Source organism: Tachyglossus aculeatus, chromosome X2 (genome assembly GCF_015852505.1).
Source record: "Tachyglossus aculeatus isolate mTacAcu1 chromosome X2, mTacAcu1.pri, whole genome shotgun sequence".
Taxonomy (NCBI): Eukaryota; Metazoa; Chordata; class Mammalia; order Monotremata; family Tachyglossidae; genus Tachyglossus; species Tachyglossus aculeatus.
In genome coordinates, this window is record NC_052100.1 from 27251099 (window position 1) to 27278508 (window position 27410).

General features: G+C 47.5%; 1 protein-coding gene across 1 annotated transcript in view; it reads right to left on the reverse strand.

Annotated features, from left to right (window-relative positions):
• The window catches only part of KIF13A (kinesin family member 13A), a 131911-nt gene that overhangs the window by 61078 nt on the left and 43423 nt on the right, over window positions 1–27410 (reverse strand). The window contains 7 exon segments of the mRNA XM_038770774.1: window positions 951–1063; window positions 1816–1950; window positions 3480–3567; window positions 5986–6166; window positions 8174–8266; window positions 18326–18386; window positions 20069–20081. Of these exon segments, the coding sequence (XP_038626702.1) occupies window positions 951–1063; window positions 1816–1950; window positions 3480–3567; window positions 5986–6166; window positions 8174–8266; window positions 18326–18386; window positions 20069–20081 (684 nt within the window).

A 27410-nucleotide genomic window follows, 5' to 3' on the forward strand; every position in this document is an offset into this window, starting at 1 on the left:
CGATTGAATGAATGAATGAATACCAGCTAATCAGGCTGGACACAGTCCTTGTCCCACATGGAGCTCATGGTCTTCACCCACAGAGAAGCAGCGTGGCTCAGTGGAAAGAGCCCGGGATTTGGAGTCAGAGGTCATGGGTTCAAATCCCGGCTCTGCCAACTGTCAGCTTTGTGACTTTGGGCCAGTCGCTTCACTTCTCTGTGCCTCAGTTACCTCATCTGGAAAATGGGGATGAAGACTGTGAGCCCCCCGTGGGACAACCTGAACACCTTGTAACCTCCCCAGCGCTTAGAACAGTGCTTTGCACATAATAAGCGCTTAATAAATGCCATTATTATTATTATTATCCCCATTTTACAGGCCCAGAGGAGTGAAGTGACTTACCCAAGGTCACACAGCAGACTAGTGGAGGAGCGGGAATTAAAACCCAGGTCCTTCTGACCTCACCGATAGAATGGAGATTACGAACCGCGAGCCCTACGTGGGACCGTGTCCAACCCGATTACCTTGTATCTTCCCTGGTGCTTAGTACGGTGCCTAGCACATAGTATGTGCTTAACAAATAGCGCAATTATGCCACTTTCTTGACCACAGGCCCAGAGGTACTATCACCGGCAGGGTGGGTTCCCAGCAGGCTATTGCACTGCCAAGGTCAATCAATCAATCCATCTACGGTATTTATGGAGCGCTTACCGCGTGCAGAGCACTGTACTAAGCACTTGGGAGAGTCCAACCCAACAGAACTAGCATTCATTCAATTGTATTTATTGAGCGCTTACTGTGTGCACAGCACTGTACTAAGCGCTTGGGAAGTACAAGTTGGCAACATATAGAGACGGTCTCTACCCAACAGTGGGCTCACAGTCTAGAAACTAGCAGCCATGATGAGCTGACGGTCTAGCCGGGGAGCCAGGTTAGTGAACGGCTGTGGCCCATGCTGGCCGACTTACTTGTTGATGTTGCTGCCTTCCTTCAGACGCTCCCCAGCTGCGCCCGTTTTGGACACTCTCTCGCTCCCAGCCAGGTCCACCAGACTGACCTTACTGACCTTCTCTCCCGAGTTCTAGTCGGAAAAAAAGGGGGAGAGAGCGGACAAGTATCAAAGCTCCCCCGCCGCCGACAGACCGACAAGTCTTGAGGAGAGTGCCACGGCCTAAAGGAGAAACTCGCAGCCCTGAGCCCCTCGGTGGGACCGGTTTCCCACGGCTAAATCCCAAATCCGTGGCACCATCTCATCCAACCACCCCCGGAACCAGGAATCAGAACACCCAGCACCCAAAGTCCGAGGGATTTTTTTTTTAAAGGCATTCGTTAAGCGCTTACTATGTGCCAAACCCTGTTCTAATCGCTGGGGTGAATACAAGATAATCAGGTTGGACACCGTCCCTGTCCCGAATGGGGCACACAGTCTAAGTAGGAGGGGGAACAGGTATTTTAAGCCCCATTTTAATAATGATCATTGTGATATTTAACGCTGACAGTGCCAGGCACTGTACTGAGCATTGAGGTAGATTCAGGCCAATCAGATTGGACACAGCCCTGTCTCACATGGGGTTCACAGTCTTAATCCCCATTTTACAGACGAGATAACTGAGGCACAGAGAAGTGATGTGACTTGCCCACGATCTCTCAGCAGACAAGTGGAGGGGAGCTGGGATCAGAAACCACGTCCTCCTGACTTTCAGGCCTGTGCTCTATCCACTAGGCCATGCTGCTTCCGATTTGGATGAAAGGTTATTGAAGGGGTCACCAGGAGACCCTCCAAGCCCTGAGCCCTCTCCAGTCAGCCCTGGGGGTCTTGGGCTCACCCCTTACCCCGGACTGCAGGTCGTACAGCGTCTGGGTGACGATGATGTTGAAGACGGCGTGGGACCGGCTGCTTTCCTCGTTCATGTTCGTAGCGGCCACGGTTCGCGACTTGTTGCCCTCTGACATCAGCGATTCGATGTCCTGAAGGGAAAAAAAACCCAAAGGCCAGGAGTAACGGCCTTGTTCCGGCCTCACACCCTTCCCCTCCGGGCCGGCATGGTCCCCTTCTCCTCTGCGGACACTAGACATTCGCTTAGCGTGACCTTGCCGACTTCTCACTGATCCTGCCATCCCACCTGGTTCGTTGCCCCACCTGGTATTTCACTGAGCCGTGCTCCTCCCCATCCCCCTGGCTGCCCTTTTTCTAATAATAATGATAATAACAGAAGTGAAGTGGTATTTGTTAAGCTCTTACTATGAGCCAAGCACTATACCAAGCACTGGGGTAGAAACACGATAATCAGGTCAGACACAGTCCCTGTCCCTCACGGGGCTCAGCTTCTAAGAAGGAGAGAGTAGGATTTAAGCTCTAGTTTACAGATGAGGTAACTAAGGCCCAGAGAAGTAAAGTGACACGCCCAGGGTCGCACAGAAGGCAGTGGCAGAGTAGGGATTTGAACCCAAGTCCTCTGAATCCTAGGCCTGGGTTCTTTCCACTAGGCAAGTGATCGTTTTCGCTACATCAAATTCACCCTTACTTCCCAACTCGACACACGGGTTGGGTAAACTAATTTTCGTTCACCTTGACTAATGTGCCACTCCTTGAAGAGAAGCAGTGTTGCCTAATGGAAAGAGCACAGACCCTTGGGTTCTAATCCCGGATCTGCCACTTGCCCGCTGTGTGACTTTGGGCCAGTCACTTGACTTCTCCCTGCCTCAGTTTCCTCATCTGTCAAATGGGGGTGAAATCCCGGCTCTCCCTCCTAGTTGGACTGTGAGCCCCATGTGGGACAGGGACCGTGTCTGATCTGATGGTACTGCATCTACTCCAGGGTGTGGCACTTAATAAACCCTTAATAAATACCGGTTATTATTCTGATTATTGGTGATTTTCCCCACAGTATTTTTAGAGAATCCCCGATAAATCTGCCTACTAGATGTGTTTAAATATCCCCAAATGCTGAGATCCAGGTATTAAACCCATTATCACAGAGCAACAAAACACAATCTTCCCTTAAAGTCACAGGAGATCCAAAACACGCACCCCACAGTTTGGCTTTCTTTCCCCTTCTCAACTATATTGTCCTTTTGCTTTTTGAGGAGGGGAAAAAATGTAAGCTAATTTTCACGTTGGCTCTCAACATACAATACTGGCTAAGGCATAATCTTTAGAGAGGATGTCTATGGCTCTTCACTATCAAAAATTCTGCTCCTTATAATTGAAATCCCAGGATATCTTTGGGGAGGTCACACAAGCCTATGATAGGAAAGCTAGGGGTTCCGGGTAGTCAGTAGCCTAAATTCTACCACGTGCTGATTTCTCGGAGAGCCACACTTTCACCTCCCCTTCTAGTGCCCTGGTTAATCAATCAGTGGTATCTACTGAGTGTTTACTGTGGGCAGAGCACTGTACTAAGCGCTTTGGAGAGTAGAGTACGCAGACAAAATCTCTAAACTCAAGGAACTTGCCACCTAAGGTTTAAGCTTCCGGGACATCTGGTCACACTTACCTCAAAGCTGGTGACGGCCAGCTGAGATAAACCATCTACGTAGGGACCCAACACTTTATGCTCTCGAACTTTAAGAGACTGCCGACTCCTTGGGGAGAAACAAACAACTTTGGGTATTTCAAGTTTTGCAGACCTCATGGCTTCTGAGACAAAACCAAACACACGTTAATGCGTCCGTTTCAAAAGAGGAATAACAGAAGGCCGTCTGAAACACCTACTCACCTAAATTTGCCCTTCTGATTTTAACCAAATCCCATCAGACTCAAATCAAACTGAACACCATTCCATATTGAGAATGGCTCCCTGTTCTTTTCAAAAAAAAAAAACAAAACCCCAAAAAACAAAACAAAAAACCCCCAAATCTCTATCCAAGCCAACCAACCTTTTGCTTCGGTAGATGAACTTCATATACATTCAGAAATAAAAGGGATAGCTGAGAGAGGTCAAAAGACAGAAAAAGTGAAAAGCTTGATCTTAGCTATACAAGAGGCAGTGTGATGCATAGAATACTTTATTATATAGGGGATCAACATCAATCAATGGTATTTATTGAGCGCTTTCTGTGTGCAGAGCACTGTACTGAGAATTTAGGAGAGTACAATAGAATGATGTAATAGACATATTCCCTGCTAACTTTAAGTCTCAAGGGTGTCTCGGAGAGGGGACTTCTCAGTCCTGTCCTTGGAGGATTGAGGAGTGAGACTTGGCCTTTATAGATATCTAGCCGTCTTGCTGGGCACGGCATGCCCGCTTCTGATCAATAATCCTCAACCCTCCTTGGCCGTTCGATCATCATCATCATCATCATCCATCGTATTTATTGAGCGCTTACTGTGTGCAGAGCACTGCACTAAGCGCTTGGGAAGTACAAGTTGGCAACATATAGAGACAGTCCCTACCCAACAGTGGGCTCACAGTCTGAAAGGGGGAGACAGAGAACAAAACCAAACATACTAACAAAATAAAATAAATAGAATAGATATGTACAAGTAAAATAAATAAATAAATAGAGTAATAAATATGTTATTTATCTGAGATCGAACATAAAGATATGTTTGATTTCAGAAAGCCTCTCGCCTCATTGGGCCTACATAGGCATTACGTCCTTGGAGGCTTTTTCTGGGGGACCGTGAAGAGGGAGATAGCACCGGCCCAAATTCGCTCAGCCTCCTCTCCCGGAGGAGCAGGGTGGCCTAGTGGAAAGTGCCTGGGCGTCAGGAGACTGAGATCCTAATCTCGGCTTCACGCCTGCCTGCTGTGACCCACACCTCAACATCTCTGGGCCTCAGTTTCCTCATCTGTAAAAGGTGAATCAAATATCTGCTCCCTTTCTCTCCCTCTTATAGCTTATGAGCCTCAGGTGCGACAGGGACCGTGTACACCTTGATAATAATAATGGCATTTGTTAAGCGCTTTCTATGTGCAAGGCACTGTTCAAAGCGCTGGGGAGGATACAAGATAATCAGGTTGTCCCACTTGGGGCTCACAGTCTTAATCCCCATTTTACAGATGAGGTAACTGAGGCCCAGAGAACTTAAGTGACTTGCCCAAAGTCACATAGCTGAGAATTGGCAGCGCTGGGATTTGAACCCATGACCTCTGACTCCCAAGCCCGTGCTCTTTCCACTGAGTCACGCTGCTTCTCTAATATCTTGTTTCTACCCCAGGGCTTAGTACAGAGCTTGGCACAGAGCAAGTGCTTCAAAATAATAATAATAATAATAATAATAATGGCATTTATTACATGCTTACTATGTGCAAAGCACTATTCTAAGCATTGGGGAGGTTACAAGGTGATCAGGTTGTCCCACGGGGGTGCTCAGAGTCTTAATCCCCATTTTACAGATGAGGTAACTGAGGCCCAGAGAAGTTAAGTCAAAGTCACACAGCTGACAATTGGCGGAGCCGGGATTTGAACCCATGACCTCTGACTCCAAAGCCCGGGCTCTTTCCACTGAGCCACGCTGCTTAACAAATATTATCATCATCATCATCACCTCTCTCCAGTCCCATACTGCTTGCCCTGGAAACAAGGTGTAAAGTGCAACTGTGAATTCCCAAGGTCCGAAAACCTGACCAAAACAATTTAACTATTTTTAAAAACAGAGATGGAACCACTTATAAACCCGGACAAACGGCAAGGCAAGGAAGTGTCAATAAGGAAAGATTTTTTAAATGGATTTTCCCTAACTCTTCAAAGTGTCCTCGGGCACATTCAGGCAAATATCTTCCGTGATCTATGCTAAAGAGACCCACTGTCACTATCTAATAACGTTCAATGGGCTTTAATCCCCCCATCAAGAAAGTTAAAATACTTTAAAGGAAGGGAAAGTTCTTAAACTACAAGGCTGTAAAATCCACCGCCCTACCTTGAAAGAGGTGTTGAGAGAAAGGGGCTTTAGCCAGGATTTCACTCAATTACCCGTGGGATTTTAACCTTCCTGGGAGTACTAGATCATCCCCAGTCAAGCCCTTTTACAGAGCTAATTTCAACGCACTGACTCACCCTTTGGGGTCTAAAAGATCCCGGACCTTTTCGTTATAGATTTCCATGTAGGATACTTCGACTTTAAAGTTTTGGGATTCGTTTTCCTCCAAGGAGATCCTCTGGAACAAGGCACAGCACAGCCGGGGGATAAGTCCCAGCTGCTCTGAGCTGCCCATCATGGAGAAGGACTTTCCCGAACCTGGAAAGGGAGAGGGGGAGAAAGAATATGGAGAGGAGAACTAAGTTACAATCAATTAATCGATCGAATTTATTGAGCCATTCAGGAGCTGTACCGCGGTCTCCCGGATAGAAGCCGGGCTTGGGAATCAGAAGGATTAATCCCGGCTCTGCCACTTCATCATCATCAATCGTATTTATTGAGCGCTTACTATGTGCAGAGCACTGTACTAAGCGCTTGGGAAGTACAAATTGGCAACATATAGAGACAGTCCCTACCCAACAGTGGGCTCACAGTCTAAAAGGGGAGACAGACAACAAAACCAAACTTACTAACAAAATAAAATAAACAGAATAGATATGTACAAGAAAAATAAATAAATAAATAAATAAATGGAGCAATAAATAGGTACAAACATATATACATATATATATGTATATACCTTTAACCCCTCACCCCGCCGACCCATCATTCATTCCATTGTATTGATTGAGCGCTTCCTGGGTGCAGAGCACTGGACTAAGCGCTTGGAAACCACAATCCGGCCACAGGTAGAGACATTCCCTGCCCAACAATTCATTCATTCAATCGTATTGATTGAGAGCTTGATTGCCACTTGTCGGCTGTGGGACCTTGGGCAAGTCACATCACTTCTCGGCACCTCAGTTACCTCATCCATAAAATGCTGATTAATCAATCAATCAATCAATCGTATTTATTGAGCACTTACTGTGTGCAGAGCACTGTACTAAGCACTTGGGAAGTACAAGTACAAGTACATGTCCCTACCCAACAGTGGGCTCACGGTCTAGAAGACTGTGAGTTAAGAGTTAAGACTGTGAGCCCCATGTGGGACATGGACCACAGCCGATCTCATTAGCTTGTATCAGCCCCAGCGCTTAGTACAGCGTTTGGCACACAGTAACCACTTAATAAATACGAGATAGATGAGGTCGAAGTAAGACTCTTCAGATGGGAGACTCCATTATACACATCCAGTTGGTCAAACGAATCCTCACTCCCCCTCCCCACTCTCATATATGCAATCAGTGACACTGGTCCACCAGACAATCTCACGCCGGACAAAGCGGGGTATGCTGGAGATGCATTCAAACAAATGATTGGGATTTCAATTTAGTCATTTCATTCTCTTCTCCCCTCTCACACCCATGGGGGAGAAAAAAAAGAGATTAAATGTGGTCACGCTAGAAAAGTAATACAGGGTTTTCTGGATTTCACTACATGCAGCTTTTCGAACGTCAGTCGACGTTTTCAGTTTGAATCCAGATTTCAGTTTCACTTTGGATTTCAGTTTGAATCCAAGAGATCACGGTCTTCCTTCTTGGAGTATCAGGCCCACGCTAACAAACACCCCTAAGTACAAAGCAAGAGGGACCTGCGCTTTTAAGGTCAGGAACTATCAATAGATGGCGAGGGATTTTGCTAACCGTCTGGCAGGCTGGGAAAATATTTTTGGAGGCCAAAACACGTTCGTACTTCCAGCACAAGGAGGGTATAAATGATCGGTCAATGGCATTTAGTGAGCGCCGAGTGCGGGGCACTGTAGAAAGCACCTGGGAGAGTACTATGCAACAGAGTTGGTAGGCGCGTTCCCTGCCCACACTTTGAGGTGGAGACATTAATATAAAGAAGTTATTATATAAAACTCAAAGACAATACATCCAAACATTACCTCAATCTCAGGCTTAATTATTTCTAACAGCCCCACAGGGAATGTTCACGGCTGCCCTTCACAGAGCAGAAAAAATATTTTCTCCCTACCCCTACCTTTCAACACTAGGGCTGTCCTTTGCTTAAAGGAAATATAAAAGTTGTCACTTGCTGATCAACGCCAAATCTGCTAAAGAAGGAAATGGAGGGAACAGCGGGGGTTAGGCACATTCTTCAACTCAAGTGAAGCTAAAGGTCTTTTATCATCAGACCTTTGTCTGCCTGCTTATACTTTCTAATGATCCAATTAAAGAGCCAGGAGTCTCGATCAGGGAAAGGAACAAACCGGTTTCTCACCTGTTTGTCCATACGCAAAAATACAAGCATTATATCCCTGAAAGGCCTTTTCAAGAATCCCATCTCCAAGGCATTTGAACACCACTTCTTGTCCTGCAAAATAAGAGCATTAAATGATTAGCTTCAAACAACAGCCGAGTTTGTAGCGATTTCAATCGCCGCCTCCACAAAGCGGGGTATAAAGGGTGCACTTTGTTCTGGATACGAAGAAAAATACTACAGTAATAATCTCTTCCATTTGTTAATCAATCAATCGTATTTACTGAGCGCTTACTGAGTGCACAGCACTGTAGTACGTGCTTGGGAGAATACAATATAACCGAGTTCCCTGCCCACAACGAGGTTACACTTTAGAGGGGGAGGCAGACATTAATAGAAATGAATGAATTATGGGGGAAGAGTGGATAAAGGGAGAAAATCCAAGTGCGGGGACTATGCAGAAAGGAGTGGGAGAAGAGGAAATGAGTGCTCAGTCAGGGAAGGCCTCTTGGAGATGTGCCTTCTATAAGGCTTTGAAGGTGGGGAGAGTCTTTGTGTGTTAAACGCTTATTTATGTGTCAAGTACTGTGCTAAAAGCTGGAACAAATACAATTTAATCAGATGGGACTCATATACTCACACCACACACACACTCTCTCTTTCAAATACACACATCACACACACTCACAGATGTTAACACACTCTCTTCCATATACACACAATACACACAAACAGACATTAACACATTCTCTCACATACTCATATCTTCTAGACTGTGAGCCCGCTGTTGGGTAGGGACCGTCTCTATATGTTGCCAACTTGTACTTCCCAAGCGCTTAGTACAGTGCTCTGCACACAGTAAGCGGTCATTTAATACGATTGATTGATTGATTGATATCTCATAGAAGCAGCGTGGCTCCGTGGAAAGAGCCCGGGCTTTGGAGTCAGAGGTCATGGGTTCAAATTCCGGTGCCGCCAATTGTCAGTTGTGTGATTTTGGGCAAGTCACTTAACCTCTCTGTGCCTCAGTTCCCTCATCTGCAAAATGGGGATTAAGACTGTGAGCCCCCCACGGGACAACCTGATTACCTTGTAACCACCCCAGCGCTTAGAACAGTGCTTTGCACACAGTAAGCGCTTAATAAATGCCATCATTATTATTATTGAGAAACAGCGTGGCTCAGTGGAAAGAGCCCGGGCTTGGGAGTCGGAGGTCATGGGTTCTAATCCCGGCTCCACCACTTGTCAGCTGTGTGACTTTGGGCAAGTCGCTTCATTTCTCTGTGCCACAGTTACCTCATCTGTAAAATGGGGATCAAGACTGTGAGCCCCAAGTGGGACAACCTAAGAAGCTTGTATCTAACCCAGCGTTTAGAACAGTGCTTGGCACACAGTAAGCGCTTAACAAATACCAACATTATTATTATTATTATTATATACCACCCCCCAACACCCTCCCTTGAAATAAGAGCCAGTGGTATAGTGTTGATAACCTTTCCAAAATCTGTCTGTGATTTAAGGAGTTTCCGACCCATCGGCTCGGTTCTGCTTTCTTTCTATTTATTTTATTTTGTTAATATGTTTGGTTTTGTTCTCTGTCTCCCCCTTCTAGACTGTGAGCCCACTGTTGGGTAGGGACCGTCTCTATATGTTGCCAACCTGTACTTCCCAAGCGCTTAGTACAGTGCTCTGCACACAGTAAGCGCTCAATAAATACGATTGATTGATTGATTTCATTCTTGGTGGCAAACAGGTGCCAGACTGGGAGGGAGACCAGCCCCCCACCCACCTCCCTCAACGATTTCCCGCTTCCAACCACTTCCCCCTGAAAATTGCCAGCCTCAGGAGCATCAGTGCAGCTTGGGTTTCCCATCTGGGAACTTGCCAACCCACCCAGTGGACTCTGGAAAACTCAACTCCTGCTCCAAAGTCCCCCGCCACCCTGAACCCGCAGAATTTGACTGATTTGTATTTACATTTGGCAATAATAACACAGCCTAAACTGTGGCTTCTCGGATGTTTGTTTTCATTTTCTATAGTCCACGTTGTGGTTTTAACAGCCTCCCAAGCAGTCTGTAGGATAAGGCCGCTCAAGGGCCCCCAACTAACAGTGCTCAGTTGTTTTCGAAGCAAGGGTAAAAGCTAGGACTATCAGAAATATCACAGTTTCCACTTTGTTTTACTCAACCTACCAGTGTGTCTATTCATTTTCTTTTCTCTCTCCCTCTATCTCTGTCTGCTGCCTAGTGGAAAGAGCACGGGCCCGGGAATTAGGGGTCATGGGTTCTAATCCCGGCTCTGCCACATGTCTGTTGTGTGACCTTGGGCAAGTCATTTCACTTCTCTGGGCCTCAGTTACCTCATCTGTAAACTGGGGATCAAGACTGTGAGCCCCATGAGGGACATGGACTGCGTCCAATCTAATTACTTTGTATCTACTCCAACACTTCGAACTTGCGTGGCATATAGAACGTACTTAGCAAATACCACAATTATTATTATTAATATTACTAAAGCCAGCCTGACCTCACTTCTAAAGACCATGAGCACTAATTTCCCTCCAGGTGTTTTACAGTCCCTCTCTAGACTGAAATTCCTTGTGGACAGGGAAAGTGTCTACCATCTGTTACACTGTATTCTCTCAAGGGCTTAGTGCAGTGCTCTGGACATAGTAAGTGCCACCCGAGTACGACTGATTGACTGATTTAGTGGCTGAGGTTCGCCCAGCAGGCCAGTGGCAGAGCTGGGATTAGAACTTGAATTTCTTGCCTTCGAGGTCCAAGGTCTTTCCACTGGGCCACAGTGTCTCTCAAAGAGGCTAATGAAAAGAGCGATCGGTCTCCAACACCAAAAGACAAAGGGATCTGGACTAAACAGTAAGAGTAGTAGTGGTGCACAGACTCTCTGCATCAGAAGATAGCTATCACATACAACCACCCGAACCACCGCAGAGGCCCCGAACCAAAGAGCGAGGTCGCTCTGTCTGAGGACCCCCAAGGAAGGTGACGCTTATTTTATTTTGTTAATATGTTTGGTTTTGTTCTCTGTCTCCCCCTTCTAGACTGTGAGCCCACTGTTGGGTAGGGACTGTCTCTATATGTTGCCAACTTGGACTTCCCAAGCGCTTAGTACAGTGCTCTGCACACAGTAAGCGCTCAATAAATACGATTGATTGATAGATTGATTGTCTCTCTTCTCCTAAGAGCCAAGAGTAGGAAGGTGGTGGTGCCCGTCTCTGGTGCCCAGGGCGGTGTATGCCCCTCGCTACCCCCAGCTCGGGGAGGCCATGGAGCCAGCCTGACCTCACTTCCAATGGCCATGACCACGCCGCTCATTTCCCCTCCGGGAGGTTTATTACCTGGACCCTTGGCCGGGGGACCAAACCATACAATAGCAGCGTGGCCGAGGGCAGGGAAACAGTGACTAACCCAGCTCAAACAGAACAATCCTGGCAGCCTCCTGCAGGCTCTGAAACTTCTCTCTGGTGCCTACGGGTCTGAGTCAGGCTAAGTCACTGCAAGTTGTCTGAGGCCCGGGAGACGCAGTGCTGGGGTCGATAAAGAGAAGCAACTCGGCCGAGAGAATAATCACGAGCCTGGGACTCAGAAGAACCTAGGTGCCAATCCCCGCTCTGCCACTTGCCTGCTGGGGGACCTCGGGAAAATCACTTGACTTCTCTGGGCCTCAGTTCCCTCGTCTTTAAAACAGGGGTTAAGACTGTGAGCCCCCTGTGGGACGTGGACTGTGTCCCGCCTGATTACTCTGCATCTACCTTGGAGCTTAGAACAGTGCCTGGCACATAATAAGTGCTTAATGTACACCATTTATAATAAAAAGAACTAATTCCATCGATCCTAGAATGCAAGAACCTGGCCACTTCCTTCTGAGAATCAATCAGTGGTATTTATGAGTGCACACTGTATGCAGAGCACCGTACTAAGCGCTTAGGAAAGTACAATGGAGTTGGTAGATGTAATCCCTGTGATGTGATCCCTTTTTAGACTGTGAGCCCACTGTTGGGTAGGGACTGTCTCCATATGTTGCCAACTTATACTTCCCAAGCTCTTAGTACAGTGCTCTGCACACAGTAAGCGCTCAATAAATACGATTGATGATGATGATGATGATCCCTGCCCACAAGGAGCTTACAGTCCACAGGGGACTGAAAGTCAGGTAGCCACGCTTTGCACTGGGCTCCGCAAAGTCAGAATGAGGGTGACCCCTTCTTTCCAGATCTGCCCCAGGGACAAAAGGAGCAGGGAGATCTGGGTGGGAAGTGAAAATGGAACCATGCATTCAAGTTTCTGTTTTTTAATGGTATTTGCTAAGTGTCCACTATGTACCAGGCACTGTACTAAGCACTGGGTGGATATAAGCAAATCGAGTTGACCACAGTCCCTGTCCCACATGGGGCTCACTGTCTTAATCCCCATTTTCCAGATGAGGTAACTGATGCCCAGAAGTGAAGTGACTTCCCCAAGGTCACAGAGCAGGCAATTGGTGCAGCTAGGATTAGAACCCACGTTTTTCTGACTTTCAAGCCCAGGGTGCATGTAATAATGATAATAATAATAATAATAATAATAATAATAATAATAATAATAATACAATAAATAGGAATAACGACAGTAGTATTTGTTAAGAAATTATTATGGCTGAGCCCTGTGCTAATTAATCAATCAATCAATAAATCGTATTTATTGAGCACTTACTGTGTGCAGAGCACTGCACTAAGCGCTTGGGAAGTACAAGTTGGCAACATATAGAGACAGTCCCTACCCAACAGTGGGCTCACAGTCTAGGAGGGGGAGACAGAGAACAAAACCAAACATATTAACAAAATAAAATAAATAGAATAGATATGTACAAGTAAAATAAATGGAGTAATAAATATGTACAAACATATATACATATATACAGGTGCTGTGGGGAAGGGAATTAATTGGATCTAGTCCCTGTCCCACACAGAGCTCATAGTCTAAGGGGGAGGAAGAACAGGTTATGCCATCCCCATTATCCGGACGTGGAAACTGAGGCCCGGAGAAGTTGAGTGACTTGCCCGTGGTCACCCAGCAGTAAGCGGCAGAGCTGGGATTGGAACCCGGAGGAGGAATGGAGACCCAATTCCTCCTCTCCATGGCACGGGGTGGTCAGTTTGCCTGACATCCCTTGGCAGAGCAATTCAGAACATTCGGTGATTAACAGGTGAATTTCGTACATATTTATTACTCTATTTATTTATTTATTTATTTTACTAGTACATATCTGTTCTATTTATTTTATTTTGTTAGTATGTTTGATTTTGTTCTCTGTCTCCCCCTTTTAGACTGTGAGCCCACTGTTGGGTAGGGACCGTCTCTATATGTTGCCAACTTGGACTTCCCAAGGGCTTAGTACAGTGCTCTGCACACAGTAAGCGCTCAATAAATACGATTGATTGATTGATCACATTCCACCACCGATATATTTTGAAAAATAGCTGGCTGATGTGAGAGGGGATGTGGCTGGACTGTAGGCTCGTTGTGGTGCCGCCATCACTACCGGCACCTCCACATCTGTTTTGACGCTTGAGTCCAGAATAGCTGCTTCTTACGATTCTACGGGAAGCCTCATCTCACTGGATCCCAAGGACGGAAGCAGCATGGAGTAGTGGATACAATGGGGATGAGACTGTTGCCAATTTGTACTTCCCAAGCGCTTAGGACAGTGCTCTGCACACAGTAAGCGCTCAATAAATACAATTGATGAAGAGATTGGGAGCCCATGTGGGTAGGGTCTAGCCCTTCTAGACTGTGAGCCCGTTGTTGGGTAGGGACCGTCTCTATATGTTGCCAACTTGGACTTCCCAAGCGCTTAGTACAGTGCTCTGCACACAGCAAGTGCTCGATAAATACGATTGAATGAATGACTGTTGCCAACTTATACTTCCCAAACGCTTAGTACAGGGCTCTGCACACGGTAAGCGCTCAATAAATATGAACGAATGAATGAATGTGTCCAACCTGATTTGCTTGTATTCACCCCAGCACTTAGTATAGTGCCTGGTACATACAGTAGGCGCTTAATGAATAGAACAGTGCCTTGCACATAGTAAGCGCTTAATAAACGCTATCATTATCATTATTATCTGGCGACTGAAACAGTCGCCATAACAGTTATTATTATTACTATTATTACTATTACTATTATTACTACTACTATTATTATTATTATTACCCTGGCTCCGCCAATTGCCAGCTGTGTGACTTTGGGCAAGTCACTTAATAATAATAATAATAATGTTGGCATTTGTTCAGCACTTACTATGTGCAAAGCACTGTTCTAAGCGCTTGGGGGGATACGGAGTGATCAGGTTGTCCCACGTGGGGCTCCCAGTCTTAATCCCCATTTTACAGATGAGGTAACTGAGGCTCAGAGAAGTTGAGTGACTTGCCCGATGTCACACAGCAGACATGTGGCGGAGCCGGGATTCAAACCCATGACCTTTGACTCCAAAGCCCGTGCTCTTTCCACTGAGCCACGCTGCTTCTCTGTGCCTCAGTTCCCTCATCTGTAAAATGGGAATTAAGACTGTGAGCCCCCCATGGGACAACCTGATCACCTTGTAACCTCCCCAGCGCTTAGAACAGTGCTTTGCACATAGTAAGCGCTTAATAAATGACATCATCATTGTTATTATTATTATTACTATTACCACAATTACAATTATAATTATTATCACAGCCCAGAGAGCTCTCTTACTAGCTTTAGGAACTAAAACGTCTTTATCCACCTAACCTGATTTTTACCGACAAATTCTGGGGTGCGCGGTTTCACGGTCTTCATGCATTTTTTGAGGAGCCGTTTACATTCAAGATTACATTCAAGGACGCTTAGCTCTGCCATAACTTGCGTCTTCACTTAAGCGCTTAGTACAGTGCTCTGCACATAGTAAGCGCTCAATAAATACGATTGATTGATTGATTGATTCACTATGCTTTGGGGCTAGCACGTTGTTAGGGGGTGAGAAAACGCTAGTCTGGCGACGTGAGCTCGTGTGGGCTCAGTGCGATGTCCATTCGGACGGGCATGGATGTGAGGTGCTGCTTAGGGAAGCAGCGCGGCTCAGTGGAAAGAGCCCGGGCTTTGGAGTCAGAGGTCATGGGTTCAAATCCCGGCTCCGCCAACTGTCAGCGGTGTGACTTTGGGCAAGTCACTTCTCTTCGCCTCAGTTACCTCATCTGGAAAATGGGGATTAAGACTGGGAGCCCCTTGTAACCTCTCCAGCACTTAGAACGGTTCTTTGCACATAGTAAGCGCTTAATAAATGCTATCATTATTATCTGGCGACTGAAACAGTGTGGGTTTTCCGAAGTGTGCGGTTTTGCAAAAACGTAGTCCCTGCATTATGGGGGTGCTGGGTGAAATTTAACAACAAAATAACAGAACGGCCTTCCCTGTTTTTCTCGCCTCATATCTTTCTCTGATTGGACACAGACACACTCACACAGACTCACACAAACACACGCACACAAGCACAGGGCCTTGAATACAGCACTGAGAGACCCAACTAATTCGTTATCAAAGACGCCATTATTCCTTACTGCCCAAGCCGGCTCCCGTTTCAGGAAATATACACTTCCCCTTCACTTCCTTGAGTTTCCTATCAATGAATCATTGCTTTTATCTCGGATTTTCCTATTCACGATTCTTGTCTGGAGGGGTTTTCTTCAAAGAGGAACAGCCGATCAGTATTCAAAGCCAAGACTTTCAGAAACCAACTGACAAGTCAACACGGGAGAAAATATCGGCGGAGACAGAAACAAACCAGGATCCCGAGCAACGATGGATTAAGGGGAAAAACCTACATAATCGAAACCTGGCCACATTTTCTACAGGACTTTCTCCTCCAGGGCCACCTTTAAACCGGCTCCTTCAAAATATATATATTTTTTTACCTCTTCCAAGTGGAAAGAAAGGAAATGGAAGCAGGCTTGAAACTTTCTCACTGGAAATTTCTGAGTTTCTGCCCTTACCTTTGGAACTCATTGTCTGGAAGGGCTCTGGATGCATCCCTATGGGCATACGTCAAGAAGCACGAGCTCGTATTTCCTCCCACGTGTTGCACGTGTGAAGGCATGTGTTTAGTGTGTGCAATCCTGTCCACTTTCTGGACTTGTATTCCCATCCGGGTAGTTGTGGTCACCTCAATTCTAGAGAAGCAGGGTGACATAGTGGATAGAGAATTCCTCTGGGACTCAGAAGTACCTGGATTCTAGTCCTGGCTCCGTCTCTTGTCTGCTGTGTGACCTTGGAGAAGTCACTTCACTTCTCTGTTGCCTCAGTTACCTCATCTGTACGGTGCCTGGCACATAGTAAGCGCTTAACAAATGCCAAAATTACTATTATCATTTTTCTCCCCCAGGTGTCCACTCACGCGTGTCTAAATCCGCATGGGATTTCCCCACATGTAAGTCCGTCTTTGGGTGTCCACCTGTCAGCATGTGGGCAGAGCTGCATCTCTGTGCTCAAGTGTGATGAGAATCCAGACTTCTTCCCGCCCCCATTCCCCAAAACAACATTCGGGAAACCCAGCAACAGGGATCAACGGCCAGAAACTGAAATGAGGCTGATACCTGGTCAAATTGACATCACTGACACCAGCGGCATAAAAGTGGTGATAGTTTGGTCATAGTTTAGGAGAAAATGAGCCAGAAAACACATACTTGAACATCGGCACGGTGCTCTGCACACAAAGTTGTGTGGAGAAAGATGATGGGGGATGAGAACCAGAGGGATGGATGAGAGGGGACGAGGATGAGCTCAGGGTCTGGGGGAGAGGGGAGGGAGGGGTGTCTCCTCCAGCCCCTCTGACCCAAATTCAATCAGGAAGGGGGAGGCTGCAGTGGAGGGAAAGAGAGGATGGAAAGGGGAGGAGAGAGGCAGAATGGGGAGGGGGTGCAGAGGGAGGAAGAAAGAGGAGGAAAGCATCCTCATTGTGAGCAGAGAATAATGAGAATAATAATAATTATGATTATTATTATGGTATTTGTTGAGCGCTTACTACTACGATTTTACTATTCTCTTTACTTTGTTAATGATGTGCCTATTTTATTCTTCACTATTCTGGGTACTCAGTAAATGCCACCGATCGATTGATATCAGTTGAAGTTTCTCCGTGGCCAGGGAACACCTTTGCCAACTCTGAATCGCACCCTCCCAAGCACTTTGTACAATGTTTTGTACGTAGTAAGTGCTCAGTAAATACCATTGATGATGAAAGATTGTAGCTCTCGGGCCACTGTTCACCAGCCATGTTCTGTTGGCTCTCCCCGTCTCTGACCCTTTTGCTGGCTCTTTGTCTTCCTTTCTGCTGTCCCTTTTTATTGCCGACTTGTACTTCCCAAGCTCTTAGTCCAGTGCTCTGCACACAGTAAGCGCTCAATAAATACGATTGAATGAATGAATGAATACAGAGAGGGGAGCTTTAAGTCTGTGTCAAATAATCAATCATAATTATCGAATGCTATACTATACTACTATCGAAGCACTATACTAAGCGCTTGGAAGAGTACAATAAAACACTATAAAAGAGTTGGTAGATATGATCCTTGCCCACAACTGTGGGCAGAGCCAGCATCTGGTGTTTCCGTGGTATCTTCTAGACCGTAAACATATTGTGCGCAGGGAATGTGTCTGTTTATTGCTCTAATGTACTCTTCTGAGGGCTTAGTACACTGCTCTGCATTCAGTAGGCGCTCAGTAAATACGACCGACTGACTGGCTGGCTGCCCTGCACATAGTAAGTGCTCAGTAAATACCACTGATGATGATATTGTTCAAGGACTTAGTACGGAGCCCTTCAGACAGTAGATGCTCAATAAATAACACTGCTGCCCCTGGAGAATCTGTCTCACTCCCCCTCGCACCTGCCAGAAGCGGAGAGGAAAGAGCAGGAGATGAGCGTTTGATGTCTCATAACCCTTCTGGTTGGGACCAAGGAGGCCCTCAAAGAAATCCCGACAGCCGTGACATCGCCAGGATGAATAAACCCAGACCAAACCTGAACCGGAGGAGGGAGAAGTCGGAAACCAAAAGGGAAAACAGAAATGAAGTAAAGGCAAAACTATTTCTCTAAAAAAAAAAAAACAACAAGCCCCCCAAAATAAACAAAAAAAGCTGGCACTCCCTTACCCGCATATTTTGTAGTGTTGGATTCATCCATGGACCAGAAACAGTAATCAAAGGCAAACACCTGAGGAGAGGGAAGAGAGAATTTTCCAGTCAATAACCGCTGAAAGAGACGTGAGGTCTACCAGGCAACGCTCTGCTCCAACACAGATCCTGTTGCCTCTATGGAGGGCTGGGCTGATGCTCAGATTTATTTCAGATTATGTTCCTAGTTGCTGCATTTAGGTACTTGGCCCCCAAGTCACTGAATTACTGGATCTTTAAAGCCGGGAGGTGGGCAGGGAATGTGTCTACCAACTCTGTTGCATTGTAATAATAATAATAACTGCGGCATTTGTTCGTTCATTCATTCAATCGCATTTATTGAGCGCTTACCGTGTGCAGAGCACTGTACTAAGCGCTTACAGTGTATTTGGTAAGCGCTTACAGTGTATGAGGCACTGTATTAAGCGCTGGGGTGGATACAGGCAAGTCGGGTTGGACACAATCCCTGTCCCACAGCGGGCTCACGGTCTCAATCTCCATTTTACAGATGAGGTAACTGAGGCCCAGAGAAGTGAGATGACTTGCCCCAGGTGACACAGCAGACAAGTGGTGGAGCTGGGGATTAGAACCCAGGTCCTTCCGGCTCCCAGGCCTGGCCTCTATCCACTAGGCCACCCTGCTTCTCAGCTGCAGGCTGAAGCAATCTTTGCTCAACATTATTTCCACGATGCCAATTACGAGCAATAACTGGGGTACAGCACTAGTTAAAAAAAAAAAAGGGAACAGGCTGCCCCTGTACCCCTTTCTCCCCATCAGGCCCCGCCACTGTCCATTCTGACAACCTCAACTCCTCTAAGAGTCTTTATGGTTGTTGCCACTGCCTTGCTGCTCTAAGATCCCCTGGTGACCACAAAACTACCGAGTCCCAGGGTGTGTTCGGATAACGCGGCCCGGGCCTCGTGGGATGAACCCTCATCCCGACAAACCCCACGCCATCTGCCCAGCTCTGTTCTTTTTTTGGAAATTTCTCAATACCGAAAGGCTGACAGAAAAGGCTGGGCTCAAGCCAACCGGCTCCCCGCTGCCCAGGCCAGATGAAGCCGCCTTTCTCTTTCGTCCGTGGACTTCCTCCAGTCAGCCCGACACATCTGGTTTTTTCCAAGTCTGCCCTGCCCTCCCCTTCCTCCATCCCCACCCACAATCGAGCCCCTCTTCATATCTGAAGCCACAGCTGCCTCGAATGGTCCCGCTGCTTTCCCGCACTTCCCCGTCTTATCTGAAAGCCGGCCCTCTTCCTCCACTTTTCCTCACATTTCTGTCCCTCTCTCCCGTTTCACGACGATGATAATGATACTTGCGGCGTTTATTGTCTGACTCCAAACCCTCCTCCTCACTTAAACTCTTAGAGTCACGGGGAAGCTGTAGAGTGGGTCCATCTCTGTACATCCGGTTGCTACGTTTCATACAAGGAGAATCAATCGCTTGATTGGGAAGCAGTGTGGCCCAGTGGATAGAGCATGGGCCGCAGAGTCATAGGGCCTGGGTTCTAATCCTGGCTCAGCGACCTGCCTGCTGAGGTACCTCGTACCAGTCATTAGAATGCTCGGTGTCTCGGTCTCCAGTGAGGATACTCGAGAAGAGGGTGGAAGAGAAGGAGGGAGGGAGAAAGGAAAGGAGAAATGACTGAATTGGACAAGACACTGTTCCAAATTGCCTGGGCTCCAAGTCGACACGCCCGGCAAGTGAAACGTCGGCACTTACCTTGGGTGGTTTTCTTGAGGACCGAGTTGAAAAGACACACGAGCAGCAGCAGCGGCGAGGAGGGCGGCCAGCCCGTCAGCCACGTCGGAGGAGGCCATGGAAGAGAAAAGACACACAAGGTGAGCACTGTCGGGGGGCAGAGAAGGTCCAGGAAGGGAGGGCTGTGGGGGGCTGGACAAAGCAAGAGCCGCGGGGGGAGCCCCAAGGAGGGCTCATCAAGGAGCACTGGGGAATATCCACGGGGGTTACGGGGCCCTGGCTGGGGAAGGAAAGGTTAACGTTGAGGTGTCCCAGAGAGGGAGAGGCCCCATTTCTAGGGCAACCCGCTCCCAAGATAATGTGTGAAACGGCGCTATTGGAAGCGGTGTGGCCTAATGGATAGAGCACAGGCCTGAGCGTCTACGCTTGTCTGCTGTGTGACCTTGGGCAGGTTATTTCACTTCTCTAGGCTTTGGTTACCTCTTCTGCAAAATGGGGATTAAGACTGTGGGCCCCATGTGGGTCAGGGACGGTGTCCAAACTGACTAGATTGTACCGATCCCGGCGCTTAGAACAGTGCTTGACACATAGTAAGCCGAGGCTGCGTCCCCCAAGTTCGGAACAAACCACTTCGGGGGGTGAAGAGGCTAGGCCTGAGGACCCCCACCCTCTGGTCCTCAGGCCTGCCCTCTCCTCACCGCTACCAGCCGGTCGACCTCACCGGTAAGAAGCGAGTTTGGAAGCCAGCCAGGCCCGCCTCTACCTCCCCCAACGTCTATTAATGAAACAAGCCTCCCTCCCTTCATTGCTATTCCAACAGTGTTTCTTTCCCTTCTCTCCTCTGGGCAAACAAATCCAATTTCACAGTTCTTAATCGCATTCAAAAGGAGAGGTACACAGCTTTCCTCTTTACTGCTCAGAGAGCTGGCGGGCCACAAAAGGGGACCACCACGGTTCGCCCTTCTTTCTGGGTCTGAAGCATTTCGGCGGGAGGGCCGCAAGTCCAGAACGGGGATCAACTGGCAGCCGGACCGTCTGCTCGGCTCTGCGGCCACTGGGTCCTGCGGAGGGGCGAGCCACTTGGTGAACGGCCGGCAGGGATCTCCTAAAAAAAAATCCGTGGGGCCGAGACACGTTCGCTGCCCAGGAACACGGGCACGTGTGCCCGCAGACATCCCGAGCTTTATTCAACCTGAACACTGCAAGGCGGTGAACTGCTACAGATTCTACTCCCCGCTCCATCCCCAGAGAGAGCACAGGGGGGTTGCCTTCTCTCCTGCCGCCGTGCCTGGGGTCGGATCTCAAGGCAGAGCCTCTGGGGGCTCCCGGAGCTGCAGCCTGAGTTGCCATGGCTACGATTCCCCCACGGCGGGGCAAATATGTGAGCCCGAACCCGGGAATCCAAGCATTCATTTGTATTTACTGAGCGCTTACTGTGTACGGAGCACTGTACTAAGCGCTTGGGAGAGTACAATACAACAATTAACAGACACATTCCCTGCCCACCATGAGCTTTTTGTTTTGTCGTCTGTCTACCCCTTCTAGACTGTGAGCCCGCTGTTGGGTAGGGACCGTCTCCGTATGTTGCCAACTTGGACTTCCCAAGCGCTTAGTACAGTGCTCTGCACAAAGTAAGTGCTCAATAAATACGATTGAATGAATGGAGGATGAGCAATGCTGAGAGGCGCTGGGATTTATTGAGCACCTACAGTAATACTACTACTACTAATGATGATGATGGTAATGCTAACTTTCAGCACTCCAAGTTGACTCAATCGATCAATCAACGGTATTTATTGAGCACTTACTGCGTGCACGGCATTGTACTAAGTGCTTGGGAGAGTACAATGCCCATAACGAATAAATCCAGCAGCCACTTCTTAGTGCTTTTTGGGGCTTACTAATTCTCAGTCAATCAATCAATAGTCAACAGTATCTATTGAGGGTTGACCGTGTGGAGATTATTGTCCAAGTTTCTTCTCGATGAGGACCTTACAATCTAGAGGGGGAAGACAGGAAATAAACTAGATTGCAGATAGGGGAAATCCTCAGGGCCTGGGGGCATAGGTTTCATCAACTGTACATTCCATTATTTATTTTCACGACTTATTTGTCAATCTTTTTATACGGGTCTCCTCCATTAGCGTGTAAGGTCGTTGTGGGCGGGGAACATGCCACTTCTCTGCCAGGTACTTTTCCAAACACTCAGTACAGTGCTCTGCAGCCAGTGGGAGCTCAGTTAATGACGACTCACAGTCCTCTTCCTCCGCGGACAAAACAGATACGCATCTCCCTGACAACAGATCCCCACGGGATGACCTGATAGAATCTAACTTTCCTAGTTCCACACAACAGACTCTTCAACAACAAACGCGCATTGGCTCCCAAAGTCGGTCGTGTCCACCAGATTACAGCGAAAGGATTTAGCCGACGCTTAGTTTGGGCCTGACTCTGCTGTCACCTCCATCTGTGGAAGAAATAAGGACACGCATTTCCATGCAAATTAGGTCTTGGTTACTACGTAACAGTAATGATAATAGTATTTAAGTGCTTACTACGTGCCATGCACTGTACTGAGCGCCTGGGCGGGCACAAGCAAATCAGGTCGGACACAGTCCCTGTTCCACATGGGGCTCACGGTCTCATTCCCCATTTTACAGATGAGGTAACGGAGGCCCAGAAGTGAAGTGACCTGCCCAAGGCCACACAGCCGACAAGCGGCACAGCCGGGTTTAGAACCCAGGACTTTCGGACTCCAAGGTGTGTGCTCTATCCACTACACCATGCTGCTTTTCAGGAATAAGTGTAATCATAATTCCATGAGTTTGTATAGCACCTTAGCTTTTAAAAAGGTTTTCACACCAACCATCTCATTTCTTCCTAAAAGAATCTCTCTAAAGGTAGGTATGCCCTTCTAGACTGTGAGCCCGTTTCTAGACTGTGAGCCCGCTGTTGGGTAGGGACCGTCTCTATGTGTCGCCAACTTGTACTTCCCAAGTGCTTAGTACAGTGCTCTGCACACAGTGAGCGCTCAGTAAATACAGTTGAATGATGAATATGCCCATTTTACAGAAATGGAAACTGAGACCCAGAGAGAGATTCAGTAACTTGCCTCAAGTCTCATAAGAGGCCAGGACCAGAACTATGAGCCCCATGTGGAACAGGGACTTTGTCCAACCCTATTAACTGACTGACCTGATTAAGTACTTTACAAGCATCATAATTCTCATTATTACTATTAACTGGGGCCAGAGCCCCATCCTCCAGAGTCCAAGAAACTCTAAACACTCCAACATGTCTATCTTATTGGTGGAAATAAACTGGTGGTGCCTTTTTCAACGAAGAAGTACAGTCATTTTATAGAACATCCATCCATCAACCCGTCAACCTTCTTTTGTATTCCAAGAAGACACTACCAATGACACTCACTTGTCGAGAGAGGGGCTGATTGACCGGATCACATGTGCACGTGTCAAAAAACACACAGGGCCCACAAAATAGCCGTGACAACATAAACCATTTCACAGTTCACCTCCTCCCTCTCAACATGGGAAGATAACTTGACTCGCCAGGATCCCCGAACGTTAATGAACTCCTGAGAGTTAACACCTGCCTGGATTTCCCGAGTTTTTTTAAAAAAAAATCAAATAAACACAACCGCCCAAATGCTCCAAATCTCAAGCACGGGTTTCTCCACCTTCACGAGGCAAGTCCTGTCAAGATGGAGCGGTGGATTGCAGGCATGTTTAACCAGCAGATTATGCCAACAGATAATGTGAGAGTGGGAACAGAAGAATTGCGTTCCGGTAGGTTGGATTGGAAGAGTTCCCACTTCCTCACCTTTTTCGGATCTGGGGAAGACAAAAATTCATTGCATTATCTGATGATGATGGTATTTGTTAAGCACTTACTAGGTGTCAAGCGCTGATCTAAGTGCTGGGGCAGATAAACATAATCGGGTTGGACACAGTCCCGACATGGGGCTCACAGTCTTACTCCCCACTTTACAGATGAGGCAACTGAGGCACAAAGAAGTTATGTGACTTGCCCAGGGTCACACAGCAGACAAGTGGCGGAGCCGGGATTAGAGCCCATGACCTTCTGATTCCCGGGCCCGTGCTCTAGCCACTATGCTTCTCTTATAAGATGACCTCGGAATGCTAACCCCATCATACGGTTGGTAGTCTGGCCCTAACGTTAATTCAATAATTCAATCGTATTTATTGAGCGCTTACTGTGGGCTGAGCGCTGTACTAAGTGCTTGGGAAAGTACAACAATGAACAGTGACAGTCCCTGCCCACAACAAGCATACAGTCTGGAAGCACGGGGAGGCCGACATCAATACAAACATAATGACGGATACGTCCGTAAGTGACGTGGGGCTGCTGGGGGAGAGCAAAGGGAGCAAGTCAAGGCGACGCAGAAGGGAGTGGGGAGACGAGGAAAAGTGGGGCTTAGTAGGGTGTCTCCTGTTTGAAGAACCACTGGGATGTGATTCCAAATCCCGCTGAGGCATAGGAGCCTTTGAGGTGGAGGCCTCACCAGGGTGGGTGGGCGGAAAGTTAATTTGATTGCTTCGATAATGATGATGAATGATCTTTCAGGAGCCATTCAGAACGTGCACCCGATCGTCTTACTGGGAATGGTGTCCAGGGGTTCTATTTTTTTCCTTTCTGTTCAGGTAGATTGATTGCTTTAAAATAAGAAAAAAAAAACAAAGACACCTACCTACGCTGTTCTTGTCAGCAGGGAGATGGATTGGGGGCCTCTTTTTATCATCCCAACATCTGAATAAGATGGAAAAATAGTTTCAAACCGCATTTCTGAAATGCTGAAGGGCAGGGGGGATGTTTTAATCCTTTTTTGTTTTTGTTTGTTTTTGTCTTTGCCAATAAGGCCACAGGGTACGATCTTCTCGACAGCTTTTAACCGCCTTCTGAGGTTACCCCGGCGTGGACTGAGTTGCTAAATATTTCAGGCCTGCATGTATTTCCAAGTGAATCAATAACAAACGGGGAGGACGCTCAGAAGGGGCCATCCTTTTGATTCCGTTGGACTGAGGTCCGGCAGAAACCCGTATAAAGGAGAAAAATAGAAGCTCTGGATGACCTCTACACCTATATAACACATCTGCCTGAAATTCCTTCTCTCTGTGCTTTTTTTGAGTATCGTTTTAAACTTAAAAAAAAACTGTAAAAGAAAGCCATCCTAATTAATAGAGTTTTCCAGATTGGAAGGCTCCTGAAGATGATGATGGGGTCCAACTCTACTGTTCTCTCCCAAGTGCTTAGTTTATTGCTCTGCACAGTGCAGACACTCAGTAAAGGCAGTTAATCGTCCTCCGCCCCATCCAATCCTGCCGTTGGTTCCATAGGAAAAGCATTTTTCTGGGAAGGAAGGGACCAGGTGAAATCCTGGCAGTTCTGGGGCAAGGGCTGCACTCTACGGAAGCAGCATGGCCTAGTGGCTGGGAGCCAGAGGACCTGGGTTATAATCCCGGTTCCACCACTTTCCTGCTGTGCGACCGTGGGCAAGTTGCTATGCCTCTCTGGGCCTCAGTTTCCTCAACTGCAAAATGGGGAATTCAATACCTGTCCCCCCTCCTACTTAGACCGGAAGCCCGATGTGGGACAGGGACTGTGTCCGACCTGATTAACTTGTATCTACCTCAACGCTTAGAACAGTGACTGGCACAAAGAGAGCACTTATTAAATACCATTTTTTAAAAAAATTGTCCATTGGGTCATGGCACTCTGGCACAGGATGGGCCCTCTGCTGCGGTCACTTGGTATGTGGTACGTGGAGGCTCTCTGGAAGAAATTTCTGCGGGCGGTGGCAGTGTGACTCAGTGGCTTTGGAGTCAGAGGTCATGGGTTCAAATCCCGGCACCACCAATTGTCAGCTGTGTGACTTTGGGCAACTTCTCTGGGCCTCAGTTCCCTCATCTGCAAAATGGGGATTAAGACTGTAAGCCCCCTGTGGGACAACCTGATTACCTTGTAACTTCCCCAGTGCTTAGAATAGTGCTTTGCACATAGTAAATGCTTAATAAATGACATTATTATTATTATTATTATTATTATTATTTGGCAATACCACATGAGAAGCAGCATGGCCTAGTGGCTAGAGCCCGGGCTGGGAGTCAGAAGGTTCACGGGTTCTAATCCCAGCTCTGACACCTGTCTGCTGTGTGACCTTGGGCAGGCCACTTCACTTCTCTGTGCCTCAGTTATCTCATCTGGGGATTGAGACTGTGAGCCCCACATGGGACCAAGTCGGAGTCCAACTCAGTTTGCTTGTAACCACCCCAGCGCTTAGTACAGTGCCTGTCACATAGTAAGGGCTCAACAAGGATCATTATTATAATTAGTAATATAATAATTAATAATAATAATGTGCAGCACTCCTCTCCACCTGCTTGCTTGCGTTTGGTGCCCACCAAGTGGTACTGGGAAAGACAATCGTTAGAATCACTTCCTCCAAGCAGTTCCTCAAGAGGCTGATCCACACCCGTTCTCAATCTAGCAATGGTATCTACTGAGCACCTACTTTGCGCAAAGCACTGTTCAAGCACTTGGAAGAGGACGATACAGTTGGTGGACATGATCTCTGCCCTCGGGTAGCTGACAATCGACCGGAGGAGACGGACGTTAAAATGAATTACCGATAAAGGAAACAATCTAGTATGAGGTAACTGAGGCCCCGAGAAGTGAAGTGACTTGCCCAGCATCACGCGGCGGACAAGTGGCGGAGTCAGGATTGGAACTCATGACTTTCTAGCTCCCACCCCCGTGCTCTTTCCACTACATCATGCTGCTATAGACTGTCAGCTCACTGGGGGCAGTTCTGTTGTACTCTCCCAAATACCTGGCACCTTGCTCTGCACAGCCAGCGCTCAATAATAATAATAATAGCATTTAATAAGCGCTTACTACGTGCAAAGCACCGTTCTAAGCGCTGGATAATACGACTGAACAAATGAATGAATGAGGCTACGTCGTACGCCATTCATCGCCAGGACACCTTCCCCAGGAGATGATCAGACGCACGCTCTGAATGTTTCCCGACCGATCATTCATCACAGTCACCGAAACAATCGAATTAACTTTCTGCCCACCCACTCTGGTGAGCCTCCAACTCAAAGGCTCCTACGCGTCGGCTTCAGGAGGGTGAGGAATCACTTCCCCGTGGCTCTTGAAACAGAAGACACCCAAAATAACGTCAGGGCCGGGTGTACCGGCTACTGACCGTACGATGGGGTTGGCGTCCCGTGGGCATCTGGACTCCGACGGAGGCCTATCCCCCACCGAGCACCTCGGAGAGACCAGATCCACGTGACCAGCATAATTCTCTAACAACTCA